Genomic DNA, 22,410 nt, shown 5'->3' with positions numbered 1-22,410 from the left:
TACACACGGCCATGTTTGAGAATCAGCTTGTAAATTCTAGAATAGGAAACCTATAATTCCTGTATTCAAAAACATGTATACAGTAAACTCATACACCATGCCGCATGAGCCCCGGGGCAGCACTGTTGTCTGTAGGCTTCATGAAAGAGTCCAAGCACTCCCACAAGCCAAGTGATGGAGTCAGGTTTGCATACTGACTCAGCATGTATCAATATTTTCCTACATTTTCTTCATTCATTCCCCTTTTCTTCTCATTTCTCTGTAGCAGTATTTAAAAGCAAATCCCAGACATTGTGCCATTTCCCCCCCACACCCATTGTGTTCACCTCCAAATATTAGAAACTTTTCAAAAACAAAATTCTGCAGGAGTTTTAATTCATTACCAATAGTACTAGCTTGGCAAAAATTATTAAAATAATAAATGTTGACATGTGACGATAATATTTCTTCTCTATTATTAGCCAAAACCTGATGAATATTTTCGGTATGCTGCTTCTGAGTAGGACAGATCATCTGGGAAATGTAACGTAAATGGTGGATAATAAGGATTCCCAGGTAATTTAGATGGCATATGGATTTAATGAGGATTTAATTTGAAACTGACCCTACCAGGGAATCTGCAGATTACATGGTTGTTCCGATGACCAAGGAAAAAAATTGCTAAGACTGTATGTATTCTGTTTTTTTTTTTTTTTTAAATATCTGTAATTATAAAGGATTTTTTTCATGAACAATATTTGAGAGAAATTAAGTTGATATAAGTGCTTTCAGATTGCTTTCTTTCATATATTATAGGCACCGATGTTAACATCTCGAGTCTGAAACCTTCTTTTCCCCCTTTCATATCTATGCAATGAAAACTTCAGCCTGTCCTACCTGTCAGGGGAAAGAAGTGAATCAAAAGCAGCTTCTGGAAGTAATACAGAGCCCTCTAGATGCACAACATTATTTATTCAGGAGTCACTATTCCATTAGAAAAATTATCAGACTCAATCATTTGCTTGTGATTTTTTAATGATGTTTATGGAACTTTGGAGGATGCTCACACAACTGAATAGGGGGGAAATATGAAAGGAGGACCCATGTATTCACTTGAAATCCAAGAAAAATACACTGAGGCCAAAATGGGCACCACCCAAACACTGACATCATCATAGAACAATGTTCCATGTTCTACTTTAGTGGTAATATTATTTTCAGCCATAACATTTTGTAAAAGCGGCATGGTCATCTATTCTAAGTTTTAGACCCTTCAAAACTTTGAATATACCTTCCTGAGTGCTTCTCAGCCAAGACGGGGCAATGTGTTCTGGCCACATGCCCTACATTCTCCTGCCTGTATTCATGCTGCTCACAAGGGGTGCCCACTCTCTGCTTTGGCCACAGAGACAAGCCCAACTTTGTCCTTCTCCCATATCACTAAATGGCCAAATTCTAATATTTGTATGAACAACTCCTATATGCTCACTCCTATTAAGGACATTATATTTCTCCATTATTTGTTTTAGGTTTTTTTGGTCTGTCTTCCTCAAGCCACTGTTAGCTTGTTGAGTCAAGAATGTACTTTCCATCTTTATGGAACCAGTGTTTGGGATCTGGCATCCAATCTAGCATTAATTTATTAAATTGCAGGAGCAAACAAGCCTCTTTTGGCAAAAAACTAGACATTTTTATCTTAATGGTTTTGGTTAAAAAGATTAATAAAAATAGCATGAAGGTTATAATAGTCTGTTCCCATTCTGAAGTCACCTGTTAATCTTTTATGGAGTTTCTATCACTGCTCATTTTAAAAATGGCATTTATTTAAAAGAGAGAAAATGACAACTTAGAACAGCAACAACTTTAATATTCTTTTGGTTATATAAAAATACAGGTATTTGTGGTTAGTAAAACCTGAATGGGAAAATAGGAAACAGCAAAACTGAGTCAAATTAAACATTAGCACTTCAGTGATAACTTGGCATTCAAGATCTCTTTTCCTTAAAACCACTGGGAGACTGCTTATTATGAGTAAGGAAGGAAATAAGTAAAATTAATAAATGGTCTTGACAATAAATTTTCATAAAATCTAAATCTTTCTTTTAATGGTTATATTTTAGCAATGAAGTAAAGTCTAGTGTTAGGTGGGAAGAGTAGGGGTGAGGGGAATGGATGGTACAGTGATGAATTGATGCTTAAAAAACTGACAGCTCCCGGAAAACTAACAGAAAAACTGTCAGAGGGCTCCTTATCCAATGATAAACTCATGCTGCTTTTCTGTTTTCACATCTGGGAAGACTGAATACAGGCTGAACATCCCTAATCCAAAAATCCTACATGCTCCCGAATCCAAAACTCTTATACTAAGAGTACTGACATGACACAACATGACACGTGGAAAATTCCACTCAGACTTCACATGACTGGTCAATAAAAATGTAGATGTGCAACACAGTTGATTTGGTATTCCCAAGGGAATAGGCCCTGCAACTTTCATACACCAACTTTGTTCCATTTACGCAATTATTAAAAGCATTCTATAAGATTGACTGTGTATAAAGTACACATGAAACACAACTGAATTTTGTATTTAGACTTTGGTCCTATCCTCAAGATACCTCATTATAATTATATATGAGAAAATATTCCAACTCTGAAAAAATTTGAAATTTAAATCACCTTTGGTCCCAAGCATTTTGGATAGGAATAGCCAACCTGTACTTTATATAGAAAATTACAACCGACAAAGGATGCAGATTTTCAAATGTCGTCTTTTGGTATGTACAGTCTAGGAATCATGAAGTTTGTCCAACAAGCTAGTGAGAAGCCCACTGATATTCTAAACTCTCCTTAGCAACACCTCTGCCTAGGCATCTTTTATTCAAGAAGGCAGACAGAATTCTCCAGATTTGCTCATTTCTCATGATTTACTATCCATGTCTTTTGATCGTCAGAATTCTGTTGCCACTTTCTAGTCTACTAAATGAAACATGAATAATTTCCCCCCTAAAATCTTTTCAGCCTAAAAACAACATATGACTTTAGGGTGAATATAAGGCGAGTTGAATAAAGGATTTTAAAGCAAAAAGCCAGTTATACTAGTTTGATATGAAATCTACTAAAAATAGCCACTTTTAACGTGATAAGATGCTAGATGATTGTCTCTGCTAGAATGAATAAAATGCAATATTCTGGGCTCACAGGAAAAAAATAAAATCTGGTAGATGACAGAATGTACTTCAATTTGAGAAAGGCAATGCCTTGTCATCAAGACAAGTTGAATTGTGCAGCAAAATATTATAAGGCTGATCTATAAATTGGTATATAAAACTTACAAAATTAAAAAACACAAACTAATCCTAATGATCATGACTTTGAAATTGGTTTGTGATTCCCATTATATTGAGACATACATCCTAAAAGGAACATTTCCAAAAGGAAAATGTTAGAAAATCAAATCCCTACACTAGAACAAAATTAAAGAATGTGATTGTTCAATAATCAGAAAATCAAAAAGGATTTTTCAAGTTGCTAAAACTAAAAAAGGTTTTCTCTGGTCACCTATGTATGAATTTTGGCTTACAGAATTTGTTAATTTTTTTTTTCAAATATTTATTCTTAAGTTTTAGGTGGACACAATATCTTTATTTTTACATATTTACGTTGTTCCAAGGATCGAACCCAGAATCTCGTGCATGCTAGGCAAGCACTCTACCCCTGAGCCACAACCCCAGCCCCTAGAATTTGTTAAATTATAGTGTTGGACAAATTCAGGTTAGCACAGAGTGACCTTTTTCCCAACTGGAGATAATCCATTTTCTTCTTAAAAGGTGCTGAACACAACAGCTAAACTATGGAACCAGCCAATTTTTAAACAAACACTAGACTTGTAAGCTAAGGACTTCCTATGTATTCACTAAAATAGCTACTTTGAATTTCTTTTATTAAAATGAACTTACTAAAGACAGCAATGTTTCCAATTTCTCTAACTTAAGACTTAAAACAGACAGTCAAGGAAAAAAAGCCCCTCAAATGTTTGCGAAATAAAGCAACAAGCTACAATTTCCAATTCCTTATTTGCAATGTTCCAATGAAGTAACAACGTTCCACTTTGAATTAACAGAATCAAAAACTTCTCATATTATTACAAAAACTTTGTGGACCTTATTTTGATGGTTCTTCCTATTGTAGAGCCACGTACATACATACTATAATTAAATGATTGTTTATTTGCCATTCTATTATTTAAATAGACTGTTTTCAAGTTTTTGCTATGGTAAATAACACTTTAGTAAACATCTCTGTGCAATATCACACCTCACACATTCTGTTTGACCCAGATTTTTCATAAACATTTAAGATTTTTTCTGAGGAGTGAAATTCTGTATTGTATGATTTGTAGGGCAAGAGAAAAGTTACCTTATTGCTCAGGTTCACATTTGCATTTCTACTGAGGAGCAGCGATACCATGTCCACGTGCCCTTCCTGAGCTGCGAGATGGACAGAAGCAATTCCTTGCCGGGTAACTGCGTTGGCATCAGCACCATATTCCAGCAGAGTTGTCGCTATGTCCATCTGGTTCTTTTTGGCAGCAATGTGCAGCGGCGTATAACCATTCTGTCAACAAGAATCACTTGGTTACATTCCCAGTAACAAGATAAAAATGCATTTTCAAATAGCATACTTCCCTTTCTAGTGGTTTTTGACTGCTTTAAAATTTATAATTAAGTAAGCAAATACTATTAAATCAAGTGGTGTCAGTAATGTAGCACTCTCCTGTCTCCTCTGTTCCTAAGAAGGGATAACATTATATAGACAGTTTATCAAAAGAGGGTACTGTGGGTTTTCAAAAGGAATACAGATTTCCCTCTTATAGGTAGTTAGGTTAGAAGGTGCTCAATACTTACTTACTTTATTTATTTGGCACTAGGGATTGAACCCGGGGTACTCTATCACTGAGCCACATCACCAGCAATTTTTATTTTTTATTTGACTGTGTCTGAGGCTGGCCCCAAACTTGTGATCCTCCTGCTTCAGCCTCACAAGTTGCTGGGATTACTGGTGTGTGCCACTGTTTCCAGCTTGCTTACTTTATTTAAATTAGGAATAGGATGCATCCCTACTGGGAAACAACAAGCAATATGATATCATTGAGGCATGCTGAGAGCCATTCAAAATTTCATTCCCCAAATCCTTTCCTTAAATGGCCACCTAGTATAATTTGAATACATCCTCCAAAATTCATGTATTAGAAATTAAATTCTCAATGCAACAATGTTGAGAAGTGGGACCATTAAGTAGTGATTAGGTCACAAGGGCTCTGCTCCCATGAATGGCTTAATACTGTTTTCTCCAGAAGTGGGTGTTTGATAATAGAACGAGATCAGTTTGTTTCTGTCTTGCGCGTTTGCTTTCTGCCACAAGATGAAACAGCAAGAAGGCTCCTCAACAGGCATGGATCCCTCTACTTTGGCCTTTCCAGCCTCTAGAACTGTAAAACATAAATCTTTTCTTTATAAAATTCCCAGTCTCAGGTATCCTGCTATAGTAGCACCAAAAGGACTAAGACACCATGTATTGGTTATAAGTGGCAATTTGATATTTTCAAGGTAGTCAAGATGCTACAATCTACTTGTTTCCCTATCTGATTTCCTCTTTCACAAAACTCCAGACTCTATGCTCTGTTTTAGTCAGACTGGTCATCCTGCAGGTCTTTAACCAAATACAGTCTCATGTTTTCTGCCTTAACTTACTGTATCAAGAATACTTTTCCCCAACATGCTCATGAGGCCAGTATCTAACGGTTGAAAGTGAAGCACAAAGGCCATGCCCTCAATGAAGTCTTCTATATTTTTCCACTGTCCAAACCCCAATAATCAGGCCCTCAATCTGACTATAATTAGTCTTGGGGACATTCAATGACATTCTTTTGTTTATGTATGAGCCTATATTTCCTAAAATATAAATCTGTGATGGGCACATATTGTTTTGGACCTGACTGTACCTCCAGCAGCCCACAATAACTGGTACATATTGATTAAATGAAGAAAGTAATCTTCAGAATTTGAATCAAGTGTATAATAGCTTTCCTAACATCGTGGCTTCCTTCTCTTGGCTGAGCCCTGATACTCAGCTACAGTCAACCACAATTCTTTTGATAAATTGTTAATTAGCCACACCTCAGGAAACTCTAAAGGCTCCTGACCCGAGAAAGCTCTGGGTTCTTTGCCCTAGTTCACAGTCATTTAAGGGAAATGCAAGATTACATTTCGATATGAACTTGAATCTGACCATATAAAATGGAAATGGAAAGTGGAAATGTTACTGCTAGACTCTTCTGAAACCAGTCTCTGCCAAACTGGATAAGCCAGTGTAGAAGAACACTTTATATCCCTATTTTTAGTCTGACCTCGTGCCATCTGTAAACCCCAGCTGCCCTGGGAAGCATTTGGCCCTCTGCTCAGACACACCCTTCAGAGACCAGTGCCTGCAGAGTCCAATGCAGAGATCTGGAGTGAAGCCAACAACACAATGAGAAATAGGAGGGGTGAGCTGTTTCACCATCCTCCACAACGTAGAAGATTCACAAAGCAAATTAGAGAGGTAAAGGCAAGGTCCAGACAAAAGTTAGCTTCTTATCCAGAATCTTATTTCTTTTTGCTTTTATGACAGACACAACCTTCGGGTTAGTCACTTCTCAATACCTAACTGAGGAAAGGCATATCCTCTCAGGTATGACAGTCTTCTCTGTTACTAAAAAGTCCTAGGACCAGGACCTATTATAAAGGGGTGCTCTAGTATCTCTGTAATGTATGCCAGTTCAGACAAGTTCCTTACTATTGCTTAGGATTTTATCCTGAGTTCCTTATCTGAGACACAAAGGAAAGTACAGAACAAGGGAAAAATGATTCATGGCGTTATTTTAGAATGGGAAATTATCTCAGAATGACTAAAGAAATATTTTCAAATAATGAAGTTTCTCTGAGACCTATAAATTTTCTTCCTAAATTATCTAAATTCTTTCTATTTTATGGAAAGTAAAATGGTTTTACTTGCCACATTAAATGAAGAAGATGCATTAACTGGATAAGTAAAATAGGAAGAGATTCAATTACAGAATAATCTTAGTCTCTATTTCTTTCCTCTTGATGTAGGAGACAAAAGACTTGTCATGTGTACCTTTGCATCTCACAATTAAAACAAATGTAATTTTAAATCATCAAAGTAATACATAGTTTTTATATTTTTTTCCAATATTTTTTCATAAATATTCTTACCTATATCCATAGACATTTTGCATATTTTATCTAATAGAAATCTGACAAATAACAATAAAGCTCACTGTCTCTTCCGTAATTAGTGTCCAGGTTATGCCTGAACTCAAGCCAATATTCTTTCCAGCACAGTTTCCTGTCTCATGAAACTGATCTGGCTAAAACTGTCTGGATTACAGCAGCCCATCTACTTTATTTTACCTAAATCACATCATATTTATAGAATATATGGGAGTAAGAAAACACATTGGCAATTTTAAAGAAGGGAAGAAAAGTAAGAATGTATTGCATGCTCTAAAAGACAGAGGATGTGATCTAAGGAAGAGGAGACACCCACATGGTAATCATGCTCTCTTGAGGCTTTGTCCCTCACTTCTCATCACTGCCCAAAAGAGCTTCTCTGGAGTAAAGACTGCCTAGTCTCATTTCATTCTCCTCCCTTTAGTGAAGGAACATCTGGCAGGGTATCCAGCTAACAAACTACATTTCCCAGCTTTCCTTGCAAATAGAAGTGACCAATGAGATGTAGGAAAGGGGTGGGTGGAGTTTCTGAGAAAGCCCTGCTGTGCTGACTTTCCTTCTGCCTGTTGCCTTGCTGCTGGCAGCCTGTGCTGTAGCCACCTCTAAAAGAAAGGACCCCAAACAAAACAAAACAAAAACAGGAGGAATTTGCCTGAACAAACAACTAAACCAGCATCAACAACTGCCTTGCCTACCTCCTGACTCTTCATGACACGAGAAATATGGAGCCTCATCAGGCTCCTCCTCATTATTAAAATAATGGAATCGGGAGTTTTTTTTTTTTTTTTTTTAAGTTTTGTTTTCTTCCTAGCAGACAAAGCCAATCCCTGATACGACTGACTACCTTTGCTCAGGAACAAAGTCTAGAATAAATCCCTGACCAGTACCACTGCCTTAGAAGATGGGGATGGTTGGATGTGTGCCAGAGATGGCATTACACAGGCTCTTGCAAGGCAACTGTGCAATAGGAAAGAGAATCAATGTCCTATTTAAAAGCCTGTGTTTAATTGACTATAAAATATATGCCTGAGGCTAATGGAATGTTATAAGGAGTTATTTAAAGAACTGCTCTTTAACTCTTTGTCAAAAGATGTTTTGCAAATATGGAACCATGAATACCAAATCTTACCTGACAAATGTAAAGCTGGAATCAACTACAAATGATACCAACTATTAACCTGTGTAAGAGTTATTCGTGGACAGAAAGATGGATTGGATTCATTTTGTCACACATAACTTTTGTCAGCTATAAACTGCTTGGCACTAGTTGTACCAACATTACTCCCATGTGAGTGATAGTTACTTGTTACCTTTCAAAACTCTGAGGTTACTTACAAGGCAAGGAGCCTGCATGCATTGGGATATTGAAATTAAATGGACAACCATTAAATTCTTTAAAATTATGGTAAGGCTTTGGATGTGGCTCAGTGGTAGCTTCTTACATGTGCAAGGCCTTGGATTTGATCCCAAGCATCTCAAAAAATGTTTTAAAAAATTATGGTAAAATATATATAACAAAATTTCACATTTAAAGCATTTTTAAGTGTATAGATTGGTGTTGATAAGCACCTTCATACTGTTTTCCAACTATCATCACTACCCATTTGCAGAACTTCTCCATTTTTCTAAACTGAAACTTGGTATTCATTTAATCTAACTTTCATTTACTCCTTCCACCTATCTCTGACAACCACTATTCTACTGCTGTCTCTAAATGTGACTATTCTATGTACCACAAAAGTAAAATCATACAATATTTGTCCTAAGACTGAATAATATTCCATTGTGTGTATGTGCACATACTCACATGTGTGGGTTTACACATACATGGCCCACATTTTTATTTATTCATGCACTGATGGACACTTGGGCTCTTTCCATCTCTTGGCCCTGTGAATAATGTTTTTTTTTTCTTTTCAAGATAAAGTTTTATTAAGGCTTAGCAGGGCTTGATAAACTTTTTTCATAACAGACCAAATATATGGTAGGGGTCACATATAGACAAAAATCAGGTTTCAGGAGGTTTGCTTTGAATTTATTTCAGTGGGTATGGTTCTGGAGGGGATGAGGCAGAAAATGATTTAAGAATGAAGGAAACCTGGTGTGGTGGCACATGCCTATAATCCCAGTGGGACAAGAGGCTGAGGCAGGAGGATTGAAAGTTCAGAGCCAACCTCAGCAACTTAGTGAGACACTGATCAACTTAGACCCTGTCTCACAATAAAAGAAATAAAAAGAGGTGGGGATGTGGCTTAATGTTTAAGTAGCAAAAAAGAAAAAAAAAGCACGAAAAATATTCTGAGGAGAAACACTCATATTTTCCATATGGAGAAAGTCACTAGAACTTTCTTAAAGTATCTAAAGTAACCTAGAACAGGTTAGTTACCTGTGTATACAATTGATTTGATCTAAACATTAAATTTAAAGGCGAGTATAGAAATTCCTCCAAAATGAAATGGTAAAACAAAGAGGCAAAAAGCATTAGGATAATTAAAGGGTTTTCAACCAACAGGATGTAGTAAAAGAAATAGGTAATATTTAAAATGTAGTTTGTGGAGGGGAGGAAAAGGGGGAGGAACTGGGAATGAAATTAACCAAATTATGTTATATGCATGTATGAATATGTAACAATGAATACCACTATTATGTATAATTATAATGTACCAATAAAAAAGCTATAAATTAAAGATAAATTATGGTTTGCATTATTTAAGCATTCTCTGATCATAATCATCTGCTCAGTAATGCGGAATATACTAATCCAGTAGCACTCTATTAATTCATCTTTAAATAAACTCTGCTTTATGATTAGCCACTCAAATCAGAATACCAGAATAATAAAATGGCTACATACACTATATTCTTTTTCATCAGAAATCTAAGATGTCTACTCTTCAAAATGCCCTAATAATGAGGATTCCTTCTAGTGATAATAAAAACACACATGCAGAACCTTCCAACTCCTCTCATGAAACACAAGCAACTTGATAGCAATGTTTTATTGCTAGAAAAAGAGTATGTATTTTATAATTTTGACAAATTGGAACTTTCTTACTGTGTCACCTCAGGCTGTGCTTATGTTTTTAATCTGGCTGAAAACTCCAACTTCTTTTCTTCCCCAGGATTCAGGATGTTCTGGATTTCCAAGGGAAATCAACTGACACGTAAATATTTATTGAGCATCTACCACATTAATTGACTAAATAGCCGAAGGCACCAATTTCCTAGGAGCTTCTATTTCTGTGATTTTTAAGCGATTTCCAAATGAGATGGGTGCTATGGTGAGAGCGAATGAAACTCAATGTGCACACAGATAGATATTGTGTATCCTCCTCTTCCTGGTGTGAGTTACAGGTACCTTTGCTGCTGCATGAGGTGAGGCTCCTTGGTCCAAAAGCAGAAGGGCCACCTTCTGATTATCATAATGTGCAGCTACATGCAGTGGAGTTAGTCCGCTCTGAAAACACGTGCAGAAACAACAACCAGGGTCAAAAGTGTATTAATAGGAGAGTCCAGGTCTACATTTAGGAAATGGGATTAGAATGGATATAACATAAGTTGTAGTTTATATTCCACTTCCATAATACTTGGACCAAACATTCACCCATTTCCCGAGAATTCTTCATCCTACTGGGACTTAAATATAATTTAGTTGTCATCTAGTTGGCCTTTGGGTAATATTAGCAAGTGCTTTTTTGTTATCAGTGGAAGTGTTCTGGTACAAGTGGCTGTTGACCTCATACCTTCCCAGCAGCATCTGGAGATGCACTTTTTTGTAACAGGAGATTGGCTACTTCAAGCTTCCCGTATTTTGCTGCCACATGAAGAGGAGTAAATCCTTTCTAAAAAAGTAAAAAAAAAATAAAGAACAACAGAAATTACATAGGCCATTGTTTTTCTGTAACTGAAAAAGTATTCTAGTGATGATGACGTTAAATCTCTATGTAAGAATCAAGATTATAAGACAAGTACCTGGGAGAAGAGGAACACCCAACAAGAGAATCTTTCTTCCTCTACTGACTAAACCATAACATTCCACTAATTTTGGAACTAATCAGGTACCTCATCAGGGAGAAGGTGGGGAGCTGAATCTGGAGTTATTCTATGGCCATTTGGGGGCTTTACATTGTGGGAAGAATAGGTTTATGGGGACCCAGATCCAAGTTGGAGAGTTTGGGAAAATCCACCCCAAGTCTGAGCCTCTTGTAATCTCACATCACCTGATTGGGAACTTGCTCTATGAATACACATAATTTCCTTATCATGCTCCACTCTTTAGGAGTAGGCAACGGAAATCTTTCACATTTGTCACTATAGATGAACTGAGTAATGACACTGGATGTTAATAATTTGTATTGCTCTTCTATTCTTCCATCTATCAATCAACCAGTTAGTTAGCATGCACCATTAGGGTGGGTCTGGAGCAAGCATCAGGAATTGGAGGGTTATCAACATATATGACCCATGAGACTGCAGCAAATAAGAGCCAATGGGCGGCTGATATGGTGGAAGGTCAGGGGCACTCCAAACCCATCACCCATTATTCTGATTCACATATGAAATGAGATCCAGGAACTTGCATCTTAACTCTATTTAAGAGGCCAAAAGAATCCTGGGAGTTAAAGTTTGAGGTAGTTATCATTTATTCAGATGGTTTTCTAAGTATTTGTAATTATCTTCTGCATTGATTTCACATTAATCCTTATCTGCATCCAAATAAAAGACTGCAGCATGTATTGCAAGTTTTTTCACATACACCATAGACCATTCATCTTGCTATTACACTTGCTAAGTTTATGTAGTATCACAAGAAAAATGAGCTCCAATTTTGTGCTCTGTACATGTAGAACAACTGTGGCCCAGGCTATTACTCTAAGATATAATCAAGAGGTTACTCTAAGATATAATCAAGAGGTTCTTTTTTTTTTAAATCAAACATAACAACAATGACAACAAAAAGAATAGAAACAACAAATTTAAAAAAAATCTTGATTTGAAAGTTTTTTTTTTTTTAAAGCATCTATCAACTGATATGGGGTTTGATATGGGGTTTCAGTACTTGGGCTCAATACAAGAAATTGGTAACTATGTTTTCAAACTACAATTTAAGTTAATCATAAAACTTGCAAGAAATTTCAGATTCTACATATCAGTAAGATTTTATAACAAGGTCATATACTGAGAAATTTAAGGCCAAAATAAAAACCTTCCCCAAATACAAAGAACTATCCTCCTGCACACCAGGGTTTTACTGGCCATGTTAATAATAACTACCCGGGATCCCAAGTATAGATGCTGTTGTGCAGCTCTGTACCTATTACATGCAGGGAGCCTTGAGGGGGATGTACTTTGGGGGACCCAGCAGGATTCTGAGACTTGTTTTCCTACCTTTGTTGTTATAGATAAAGATGCTCCATGATCCAAAAGGAATGCGGCTACGTCTTCATGCCCCTCTCGGGCTGAAAGATGGAGGGGGGTGTACCCAGAAGTTGTGGCTGCGTTTGGAGATGCTCCTTGCTGCAATAGCTGTTGCACTATGTCTGCTTTCCCCAGTCGGGCTGAAATGTGGAGTGGGGTTTGGTCATCCTAAATGGCAAGGTAGAAATGTGAGACTGATGAACTCAGAAAACAATGGTACCATATGAAAAATTCAGGGAACATTAGCTGCTTGATGGTGGAGGCACATTAAACTCTTTGATTCAATGTTAATAGGAATCTCATTTATCGTTTTCTACAAGGTTTAGAAATGTGGGGATGGTGGATCTATTAATATGAAAACTGAAATGTGGGTCTATCTATAGATTATCACCGCTACAAAATGCTATAGAATATCAATTTTCAACCTCTAGTGACCCTTTTTTTTGGAAGATAAAAGAATGGATTCTAGTAAAACTCATATACCTGAGATTCTAGTAAAACTCACATATCTACGCTGGTTATTATGCACTCACGGAATGAATGATTTTATTGGTGCTTGCCTTCTCATTGCTAAAAGCAAAGGGAGCGGAGGGGAGTATCGGCCTGTGCACGTGTCTAGGTACCAAGGTTCCCAGCCAGGAGGGATGATGGAAGCTGATACTCTGGTACCAAGCCATGCTCCTGGTGTGAATATGCCCAGAATGGAGAGCCACATTGTTACAATTCATCCAAAGGCATAAAGTGCTTACCAAGTGCTTTGCCCTTAGAGCCTTATCCCCAAGTAACACTTCTACCTAATTTTCTCAAAGATGCCCTGTAACAGTCCTCCAAAAAAGAAATTCCTACAGAAATGTGATACAAGTTTAGGTAAATATTTTAAGCCAGGAAGGTACAGAGTGTAGAATATAGGCCACTTTTTTGGATGAGTGTCAAGGTCAAAGTCAAAGGGGCTACATAACCCCTTTGACTAGAATGCATAAGAGAAGTTAGAGGAATGCCCCAAAGAAGAAGAGGAATATTGAAAACAGAAAAAGGCACCAGGAAAAATTTTTCCTTTTATTACTGCCATTACAATCACCAAATACTTACTGAGCACCTATTGTTTTCCAGCTCTGTTTAAACTACTTTACCTACATTACTTCATTAATATTCACAAAAATCCTATGAATTGGAACAAACATTGTTCCCACTTTCTATATGAGGACTTTAAATGAGAAAATGTGGCACATGGATGTTAATTAACTTGCCCAATGTTACATAATTACTAAATTGTGGACCAAGATTCAAGCCCAAGGTTGAGAACAGGCCCTTGACAATTAAACATACTTCCTCCTTAATGAAATAATATGTATAAATTATGTATAAATATGTCTATGAAATCATTCCATAGACACGATGTTTAATATGTAACTAACAAACTCTTGAATATGAAGTTTCTTATAATCTATGGTAGATTACAGCTTCTCTTAGTCATTCCATTTAACTAATTTAGAGGAATAACTAAAACCCTCTATCAGAGGTCAGCAAACTAAAATGCAGGTGCCAAATCTGGCTGCCACATATTTTTTTGTAAATAGAGTTTTATTGGAATACAGTCATGTCCATTCACAGATGTCTGCCACTGCTTTTGCACTACAATGGCAGAGTTGTGAAGCTGTGACAGACCCTGCAAAGCCTAAAATATTTACTATCAGCCTCTGTACAGGAAGAGCCTGCTGACCTGTTTCCAGATCATGAATGGGATCCACCAACTGGCCCATGGTACACTAGACAATCAAGATTTTTTTTTTTTTTAACAACCTTTGCAATTAACTGTGGATTTCATGTTCACAAAGAGCCAGTGGCTTATTCCCACACCACTATACAGGTACTAATTATTTTACTAGATTGTCCTATACTTGTATTATACTTGTATACCTACTGAGCACCTACTTAATTATATATTTAAGCAATATGTAATAGGTAAAATATGAGTATGAAAGGAAAAGATTTATTTTTCCCTAGGAATAAGCTGACAGTTTCATGGCCTTGATATAAGTTTATTAAAAATTTCTGGCTAAATTAGCTATGCGTGAGATAGCTGAATACAGGGGGAAAATTATAAAAGTCTGAAAATATTGTATACTCTAATTACTAATTAACCTGAATCTATGCACTTGCACTTTATGCAAGTGGCAATAAATGAACATTTATATATTATAATTAAAAATTTAATGGTTAAGGTTTTTATGTACTTGTTAAGATTTTTGACCTGAACTGCCATTCTGATAATCAGACCAACTGTCTATCCCAAAACTTATAAGTGGGTTTCTATTGGAGGCTAAACACCAGGGAGACTAGGAAGCATCCAAAATCAACCCTGACATTCTTCTTACATGTAAAGGTAGATCTCTGAAGTGGCTCTAATCTGGGCCTCAGGTATTACAGTGTCACGATTTACAGAGAAAAAATAAAATCATCTGTTTTCCTTTTGTACCAGCTGACATATGAATCAACCAAAATAGCTTAACCATGCTTCAAGTTGTGCTTATTCTGGAATCTTTGCACATAAGCCCTTCTTCATGTAGTGTGGAAAACTCTGGACCAAGTCTGGATCTGTTAGGGACTAGAAAGTGTCACAAGGGCAGTTTCTGGCATAATATTTTTATTTAACATAATTATATTAAATAACTGAATGAACAAATATGGAGGGAAGGGATTTTTTTACAAAATTACTTGGGCAGAACCTTTTGTTACTAGAGGTTGTTCATTATTTTAAAATGGTATTGAAAGATAGCATGTATGTGTCTAAAAGTTTTGTTAAAATCCAGGATTTTTTCCTCAATAGCAAATGGTTCCATGTATGGCACATACCTTAGCTTTAGCTTCCACCTGAGCTCCATCTTGTACCAGGTACCGCACAACTTCAGCTTGGCCGGACCGAGCTGCCATATGCAATGCTGTTTCTCCTCTCTGGGAACATGAGCCAAAATAAATTAATTGAAGCTCTGAAGAGGAGTGGCTTGTTTTATTTGGCATAAAGTTTAGGATGACCCTTTTAAAAAATTACTATTTTAAGCACTTTCTTATTGAAAAGCTAGGATATCAAATACATAAAAATTTCATAGGAAACTGATCTATGATGGTAGAGACTTTGGTGTAACCCTAGGAAATCTTGTCACTGACAGTATCAGAAATGTAATCTACAAAATGGCCTTATTAGGGTTGAAAAGGTGAATGCTCAGTGGGGCCAAGTAGAATAGTAAGTCAAGGAAGCAAAACAGGTGGGGAGAACTTAACAAGAGAGTTCCGCACATTTCCTAATGGGGGCAGCCACCACCTTGCAGCTGCAGATTGCTGTTGTAACTCTTCAAGATGCCAACCTGAAGAGTTTTTTTGACACCTCTGTGTTGTCAAAAAGTTGATTGGCAGTCTGGATATCTGGGTAAACTTCAATTCTTAATTCTTAATGATGATTACAAAATCAGAATTAAAAACAAAATATTGCATGGTGTTATGGTTTAGATATTAGGTATCTCCCCAAATCTCATATGTGTGACAATGCAAGAAAGTTTAGAGGTGAAATGATTGGGTCATGAGTGCTGTAATCAAATCAGTGCATTAATCCATTAATAGGGATTAACTGGGTGGTAACTGTAGGCAGGTAAGGTGTGGCTGGAAGAAGTGGGCATTGGGGGCTTGCCTTTGGGGTATATATTTTGCACTGACAAGTGGAACACTTTCTCTTCTTCCTTATTGTAATGTCCTGAGCTTCCTTCCTCTTCCACCATGATGGTCTGCCTTACTGAGACCTAGAGCAACAGAGGAAGTCCTCTATGGACTGATACCTCTGAAACTGTGAGCACCCAATAAACTTTTCCTCATAAAATTGCTCTTCAGGTCTTTTTGGTCATAGCAACAAAAAAGCTGACTCAAACATGGGTACCAAAAAACATGCCTCAACCCAGACTAGGCTTATCTTTGGTTCCTTTGCATCCTCTGCTTTATGTGAACAGAAAACTTGGTCCTTAGCATTACCCCAAGGGGCCATTTTCTTTGCCAGTGGACCATCCCTCCCTCACATTTTTCACTAAACAGATTTCATTCAGATTATTTGTTTATTTAATAAAAATGAGATAGAAAACATGTAAAAGTAATCACAATCAAAATTTTATTTGATTTTTCACACAAGTGATGCCTATTAATATTTTGTTTTTATAAATTAAGCTTTGTATAATGGGTCATCTATCTGTATGGAAGGACAGAGGAAGACATATTTCACAGGAAACTTATTACTGGATTATGGGAAAGATATTAAGGATGTTGTTTAGTTTATTACCCTGTGTTCTATTAAGGAAGGAAAACATAACTCACTCGTAACTCCAGATTTAGTAGATTATATTTCAATTGAGAAACTGGTATGTTTCTATCTGTGGCGGTGCTAGTTGGAAATTCTAGAATATAAATAGCCCTATAGGTAAGGCTGTTCTCAAGGTGAGTAGGCAAGACTTCATGGCTTATCCCTTCTGATCCAGATATTATTTATTTTTATTTCTTTAGTGTTCATGAGTCCAATGAGTATTCTAATAGTTGTGGTCCAGTGTGTTAACACTTTGATAATATCCTGTTTGAAATTCTATAAAACAATACTAAATTCCACATGCACATCAAGAGTGGTAAGTTACTGCTCTGATATTTACTCTGAAGTGAATCTCTTGGGTTTGACAGCAATGCTTATTGTGGGAAAATAATGCCACTGGAAAACCTGAAAACTCAGTTCCATAGGTTTGCTGTAAGATGGAGGACATTTAATAGAGATTACTTTGAAGTTATTTGCAATTACTTCTTAATATAAATGATAGTGTCTGAACCACCTTGACAACATTTTATTACTTTTTTTAACCTCACATTTTATGGTTTCAGTTTTAGAAGAATTTGCCTAATACTTTATTTTATTTTTATTTTTTTAATATTTATTTTTAGGTGTAGTTGGACACAATACCTTTATTTATTTATTTATTTTTATGTGGTGCTGAGGATCAAACCCAGGGCCCCACATGTGTTAGGCGAGTGCTCTACTGCTGAGCCACAACCCCAGCCCCAATACTTTATTTTTTAAAACATAACGTACAGTAATAATATACTTGTAACGTTAATGGACATAGTCCATAAATTTTAACAATTTGTGGCCAACTAGCAACTGACTGCATCGTATCTTCAAAGTAAAGGAAAGCAAAGGTAATTCCCAAATTTTATCTTTTTAAGTGGTCAAATTAAATAGCAATTATTTTGAGCAAATAAAAGCAACCTATGTCAGTTTCTTAAATATTCACAATTGAACCTTCTTTGTTAAAAGAATACTTACCACATTGGTGGTGTTTGGTGAGGCTCCATGATGCATTAATTGTGATACAATATTTACATGTCCCATGAAGGCAGCAACATGGATTGGGGTAAGGCCCGACTAAGTGAAAAGGAAAGAAATGTTGATTTGTTGGTTTATCATTAAAAGAGTTTGACTGTGAGCCTGTCTTCTATCCACCATCTGATCCATCCCTTGGTCTTAACAAGTTTAATGATCAGATTAGAAGATATCAGGACATTTACCATTATGTCAAAGATTCTCTAAGGCAAATATGTCAACACATAGTACCACTTTGCTAGAGTGAGTTCTGTGGTTATGTGATGTCCAGTAAAGAAAGTTTTCATACTTTTGATATGGCTCTAAGAAAAGAAAATGAGAGAGAAATACCTTAAAGGATTTTTTCTTTTGTTAGTAGCCCTTCTTTATCCACATGAGTATATATATGTTGAGGGGTGCAGAATGACTATGTACACATTAGTAAGAAATTAACTTGTTCCAAATCCTATTCTGGGGTTTAAAGAGAATTCCCATGCACTCAGAATAAACTGAGTATTACGTGTCAAAGGGCAGGGTACCTAACACAAAGCCATTCCTCTAATAAATGGGCAAATCAACATTAACAGTTTGTTATTTACTTTGCTAACTCTATAGTATCATAAATAAAGGCAAAATAATTAAGGCAAATATCACAATGGTCACTAAACAAAGTGATTTTTTTATTTGTTTGCTTCAAATCTCCCAGTTATGCATGGGCACCGCCCATCCCTCTAAAAGGAAAAAAAACAAACCCTATTTGGCATAAAGCAGCATTTATTGATTCCAGAGTATTTTATATCAAATATACCCACAGCTGCTTGAAATAGAGTAGATAAGCAAAAAAGAGGATTAAAATCTCGAGTCAATAATCTTGTTAAACATTACAATTTACTTGTGCTTTTTATATGAAGTGGTTCCACTTTTATTTTTTCAGAACTTAATTAAGCTTACGTCATGAACATTATAATTTGATTTAAAAAAAATTAATATGGCTAGAAAAAGCTTACCTGTTTTAAAAAGGAAGATAATGGGATAACTAAATCTCAAGAGAAATTTGAGAGTTGTCAAAAACATGGAAGGAATTCTTTGAAGTAGTAGTGAAGTAAAAGCAGAGGAATAATTCTGGCTGCCCAGATTTCAGTGAGTGAGAACTGAAGAAAAGGAGAATTTTGCTACAGTTTGCACCTTTTTCCATCAGCAGGGGGAGTCCTTAGTACTTGTACCAGGCAACGTCTGTGTCTGAACAGCCTTTAGGTTCTTAGGGAGCACGGGGTAGCAACAGAACCTTCTCATCACTGGCCAGCCTCTCTGGACACTTATTCAAAACATCAGTCAATCTTTTATCTGAATCTATTTTGATCTTTAAAAAGGGTTCCCATGCACTGAGAATAAATTTACTATTTTATACTTAAAATAATAGGTCGCCTAACTTGAAGTCATAAATCTGATAAAAGATCAAATTGACATTAGTATTTTAACCATTTAATATCTTTTTAAGTGGTCAAATTAAATAGCAATTATTTTAACCATTTAATATTTAAAAATTACTAATGTTACAAATGAAAGGCAAATATTCCATTCACAGGTAAGAACATGAAGCCAAGAAACAATTACTAGACTTTAATCTTCATGTTAAACATCAAGCATTTAATCAAACTATGCGTGGATCAGGCACTGTGGGTATGTGAAGACTGGATGACTCTCCCTGCCTTCAGAGAGGCTGAAGTTTCTGGGGCCAAAGAGGAGCAGCTGAGTCAAGAGCAAGACAGCTGGATAAGTGCTTTGATAGAAACACGTACAGGATGGGTGACTGTCCCTAGAAGGAGCACCTAGTTCAGACCAGAGGTGAAGGGGAAGTTTCCTGGTGAAGGTGGCCCTGATCTGTGGAGGGTAGGGTTAAGGGTGGTACAAGTCTGGAGGGAAAAAGGGTTTGCCATATTGAAGGCTCAGTCCTGATTCTGATGGGTTGTTTCTGAGTTGGTTTGTATGAAAGAAATCTAGAGCTAGTCTTTCACTACCTTTGGCAACTCTGTGTTTCATGAATTGTGAGCTTTTCAGCAAAGAAAGTAATCCTTGATGTACAAAAGCACACAGATCATGGTTGATCATGGTTAAACATGGTTTCTCAACTTTAGTGCATCTGACATTTTGAGCCAGATTACTGTTTATAGTAGGAGGAGGATATCTCGTAGCTTGCAAAATGTTTAGCAGCATCCCTGGCCTCTGCTCAAGAGCAACAGGAGTACTATCCAGTTGTAACAACTCAGAATACCTCCAGTCATTGCCAAGTGGTTCTTAGGGGACAAAGTCACCTCCACTAGAGAAGCACTACATTATAAGTTTTCATATGTTGAGCTTTTTGTGATGGTGTCACTCACCTGCAGCGTGCGTTCTGGGTTGTATGTCTAGTCATGGGATACATTTGTTTCTACCCACCCACACTCCTGTCTGCTTCTTCAAAGGCCTGACAGCCCTTTTCCTGAAGAGTTTTGAATGTGGTCTCTGGCAATGACACACAAACAGAACTAGCTGGTCCCTGCAGATGGTACTGGAACTCTGCCTATTCTCTCAGCACCTCAAGAAACCCAGAAATCCCACTCCTCTTACCTCGGTTACAGCTTGGATGGATGCACCATGTTTCAGAAGGAGTTCCATTACTTTAATTCGATTCTTTTTGCAGGCAATATGAAGAGGGGTAAAGCCATTCTGCAAGGGACAAATATGAATCTGTTTGATTACTTTCCATTGAAACTCATTTTAATCTTGTGCAGTGAAATATTACAATACAGTTAAAATGCTGTATGGTAAAGATGTCAAAATAGGCCCAGCACAGTGGCACAGGCCTGTAATCCAAGTGGCTCAGGAGGCTGAGGTAGGAGGATTGTGAGTTCAATTGTGCTAAGCAATTCATTGAGACTCTGTCTCTAAATAAAATACAAAGTAGGGCTGAGGATGTGGCTCAGTGGTTGAGTGCCCCTGAGTTTAATCCCTGGTACTCCTTCTTCCCAACCCCCCCAAAAATGTCAAAATAAACAGAAAAACTATGAGGAATTAAACAGGATGTTGATCCTTCTCTGGGAGCACAGGTAGTATAGTGGCCCCTAGGAGTTTAAGATGTCCTGATAGTTGTGAAGAGGAAGTAAATGTTGGTCACAATCTCTTGGTAGCTAAGGCAAGATACTCATCACTTTCTTATTATTTTGGCATTCACTCCTCTAAATAATATCCCTTTTCAATCTCACTTCAAACACATTGTAAAAACAGCTTGACTCAAACGTGTACCCTTATAGTTAAACTTCCCCATTTTGCCTGTTTTGACTTCCTGGTGTGTTTTAGTATAATTATAAGACCAGTTCTAAAATGTTTCCGTTTATTCTCAAGCTTTAAGATTCAAGTAGGTGCTTACTCCAAGGATGTATAAATTTGAAGAGTTCAACATTACTTGAACCATTTGCTTTAATATTGAATATAATGAAATAATCTGCTTTTTAACAAACTACCTATCAAATTATCCATCCCAATAACCGAGACTGTCTACAAACTTCAGCCATTAATGGAGAACTATCAAATAGCAGGTTCATGATAAACACTTAGGTCAAAGTCATTGCAGGTGCCTTCAGGGAGGTTCCTGAGACCATTTCTCTGGTCATAGTCCATGCCAGGATGACTGGTTACAACCTCCATATGTTGTGAAATCTTCAGAGTCATAGGAAAATGAGAATGACAGCCCACACCCTGTTTTAAGACCTTTTTTTTTTTCTTGTATGGAAAAATGAGTCATGGTTGCTAATTTCTTTTCCTCCCTTCTGAGAATTCAGACACATTTGACACACTGAGCAGGTCAATAGTTGTTAAGTGCTACCTGGATAAGCACTTTTAGAATTACAATGGTAATGTAGTCATCCAAGGTCTGGAGAGTTCCTGCTCTTCATTTTTTGCTGCCTTTCTGAATTTCAGAGCTCAGAGAACTCTGGAGACACTATGGATCCATTTAGACAACTGCATCATTTGGAAAGGAGCAGAGTCCTTCCTGAAAGGGTTGACTGGATGTCAGGTTTTACCACAAAATTGATAAATTTTGCATGCTTTCCCTAAAATCGGGTGACTTTTTCCTCCCGCTATGCATGGGTGCTTATTCTAAACTAAATTTAAGTAGTTTACTAAGTTGGGACCGTTCATCTTTGCAAAGACAACACACACTATCATGTTGAGAAAATCAAAATACAGCCCATTTAAAGGTTAAAAGAGCAAATTATTTTCAGAGTTAAGATTGCAAATTAGACCAGCATTTTGATTGACAAAAGAAAGATGAAAACAACAGGCAACATTTTGTTAAGG

At 36.7% G+C, this 22,410-nt stretch overlaps 1 protein-coding gene across 33 annotated transcripts in view; it reads right to left on the bottom strand.

Moving 5' to 3' along the window:
* Positions 1-22,410, bottom strand: part of Ank3 (ankyrin 3) — a 639,364-nt gene that overhangs the window by 137,053 nt on the left and 479,901 nt on the right. For 29 of the 33 annotated variants that reach the window (XM_058577999.1, XM_058578003.1, XM_058578025.1 and 26 more), the window contains 7 exons: positions 20,680-20,778; positions 18,037-18,135; positions 15,546-15,644; positions 12,663-12,860; positions 11,018-11,116; positions 10,633-10,731; positions 4,399-4,596 (listed from right to left, as the gene is read on the bottom strand). In XM_058577999.1, coding sequence (XP_058433982.1) covers positions 4,399-4,596; positions 10,633-10,731; positions 11,018-11,116; positions 12,663-12,860; positions 15,546-15,644; positions 18,037-18,135; positions 20,680-20,778 — 891 coding nt within the window. The remainder of the gene's footprint in view (positions 1-4,398; positions 4,597-10,632; positions 10,732-11,017; positions 11,117-12,662; positions 12,861-15,545; positions 15,645-18,036; positions 18,136-20,679; positions 20,779-22,410) is intronic. The other 4 variants (XM_058578006.1, XM_058578014.1, XM_058578015.1 and 1 more) reach the window with 1 other exon arrangement.

This window comes from Marmota monax, unplaced genomic scaffold (assembly GCF_021218885.2).
Source record: "Marmota monax isolate L192 unplaced genomic scaffold, Marmota_monax_Labrador192_F-V1.1 WCK01_AAM20220418_F8-fsc00019, whole genome shotgun sequence".
NCBI lineage: Eukaryota > Metazoa > Chordata > Mammalia > Rodentia > Sciuridae > Marmota > Marmota monax.
This window is presented reverse-complemented; position numbering and strand designations above follow the sequence as displayed.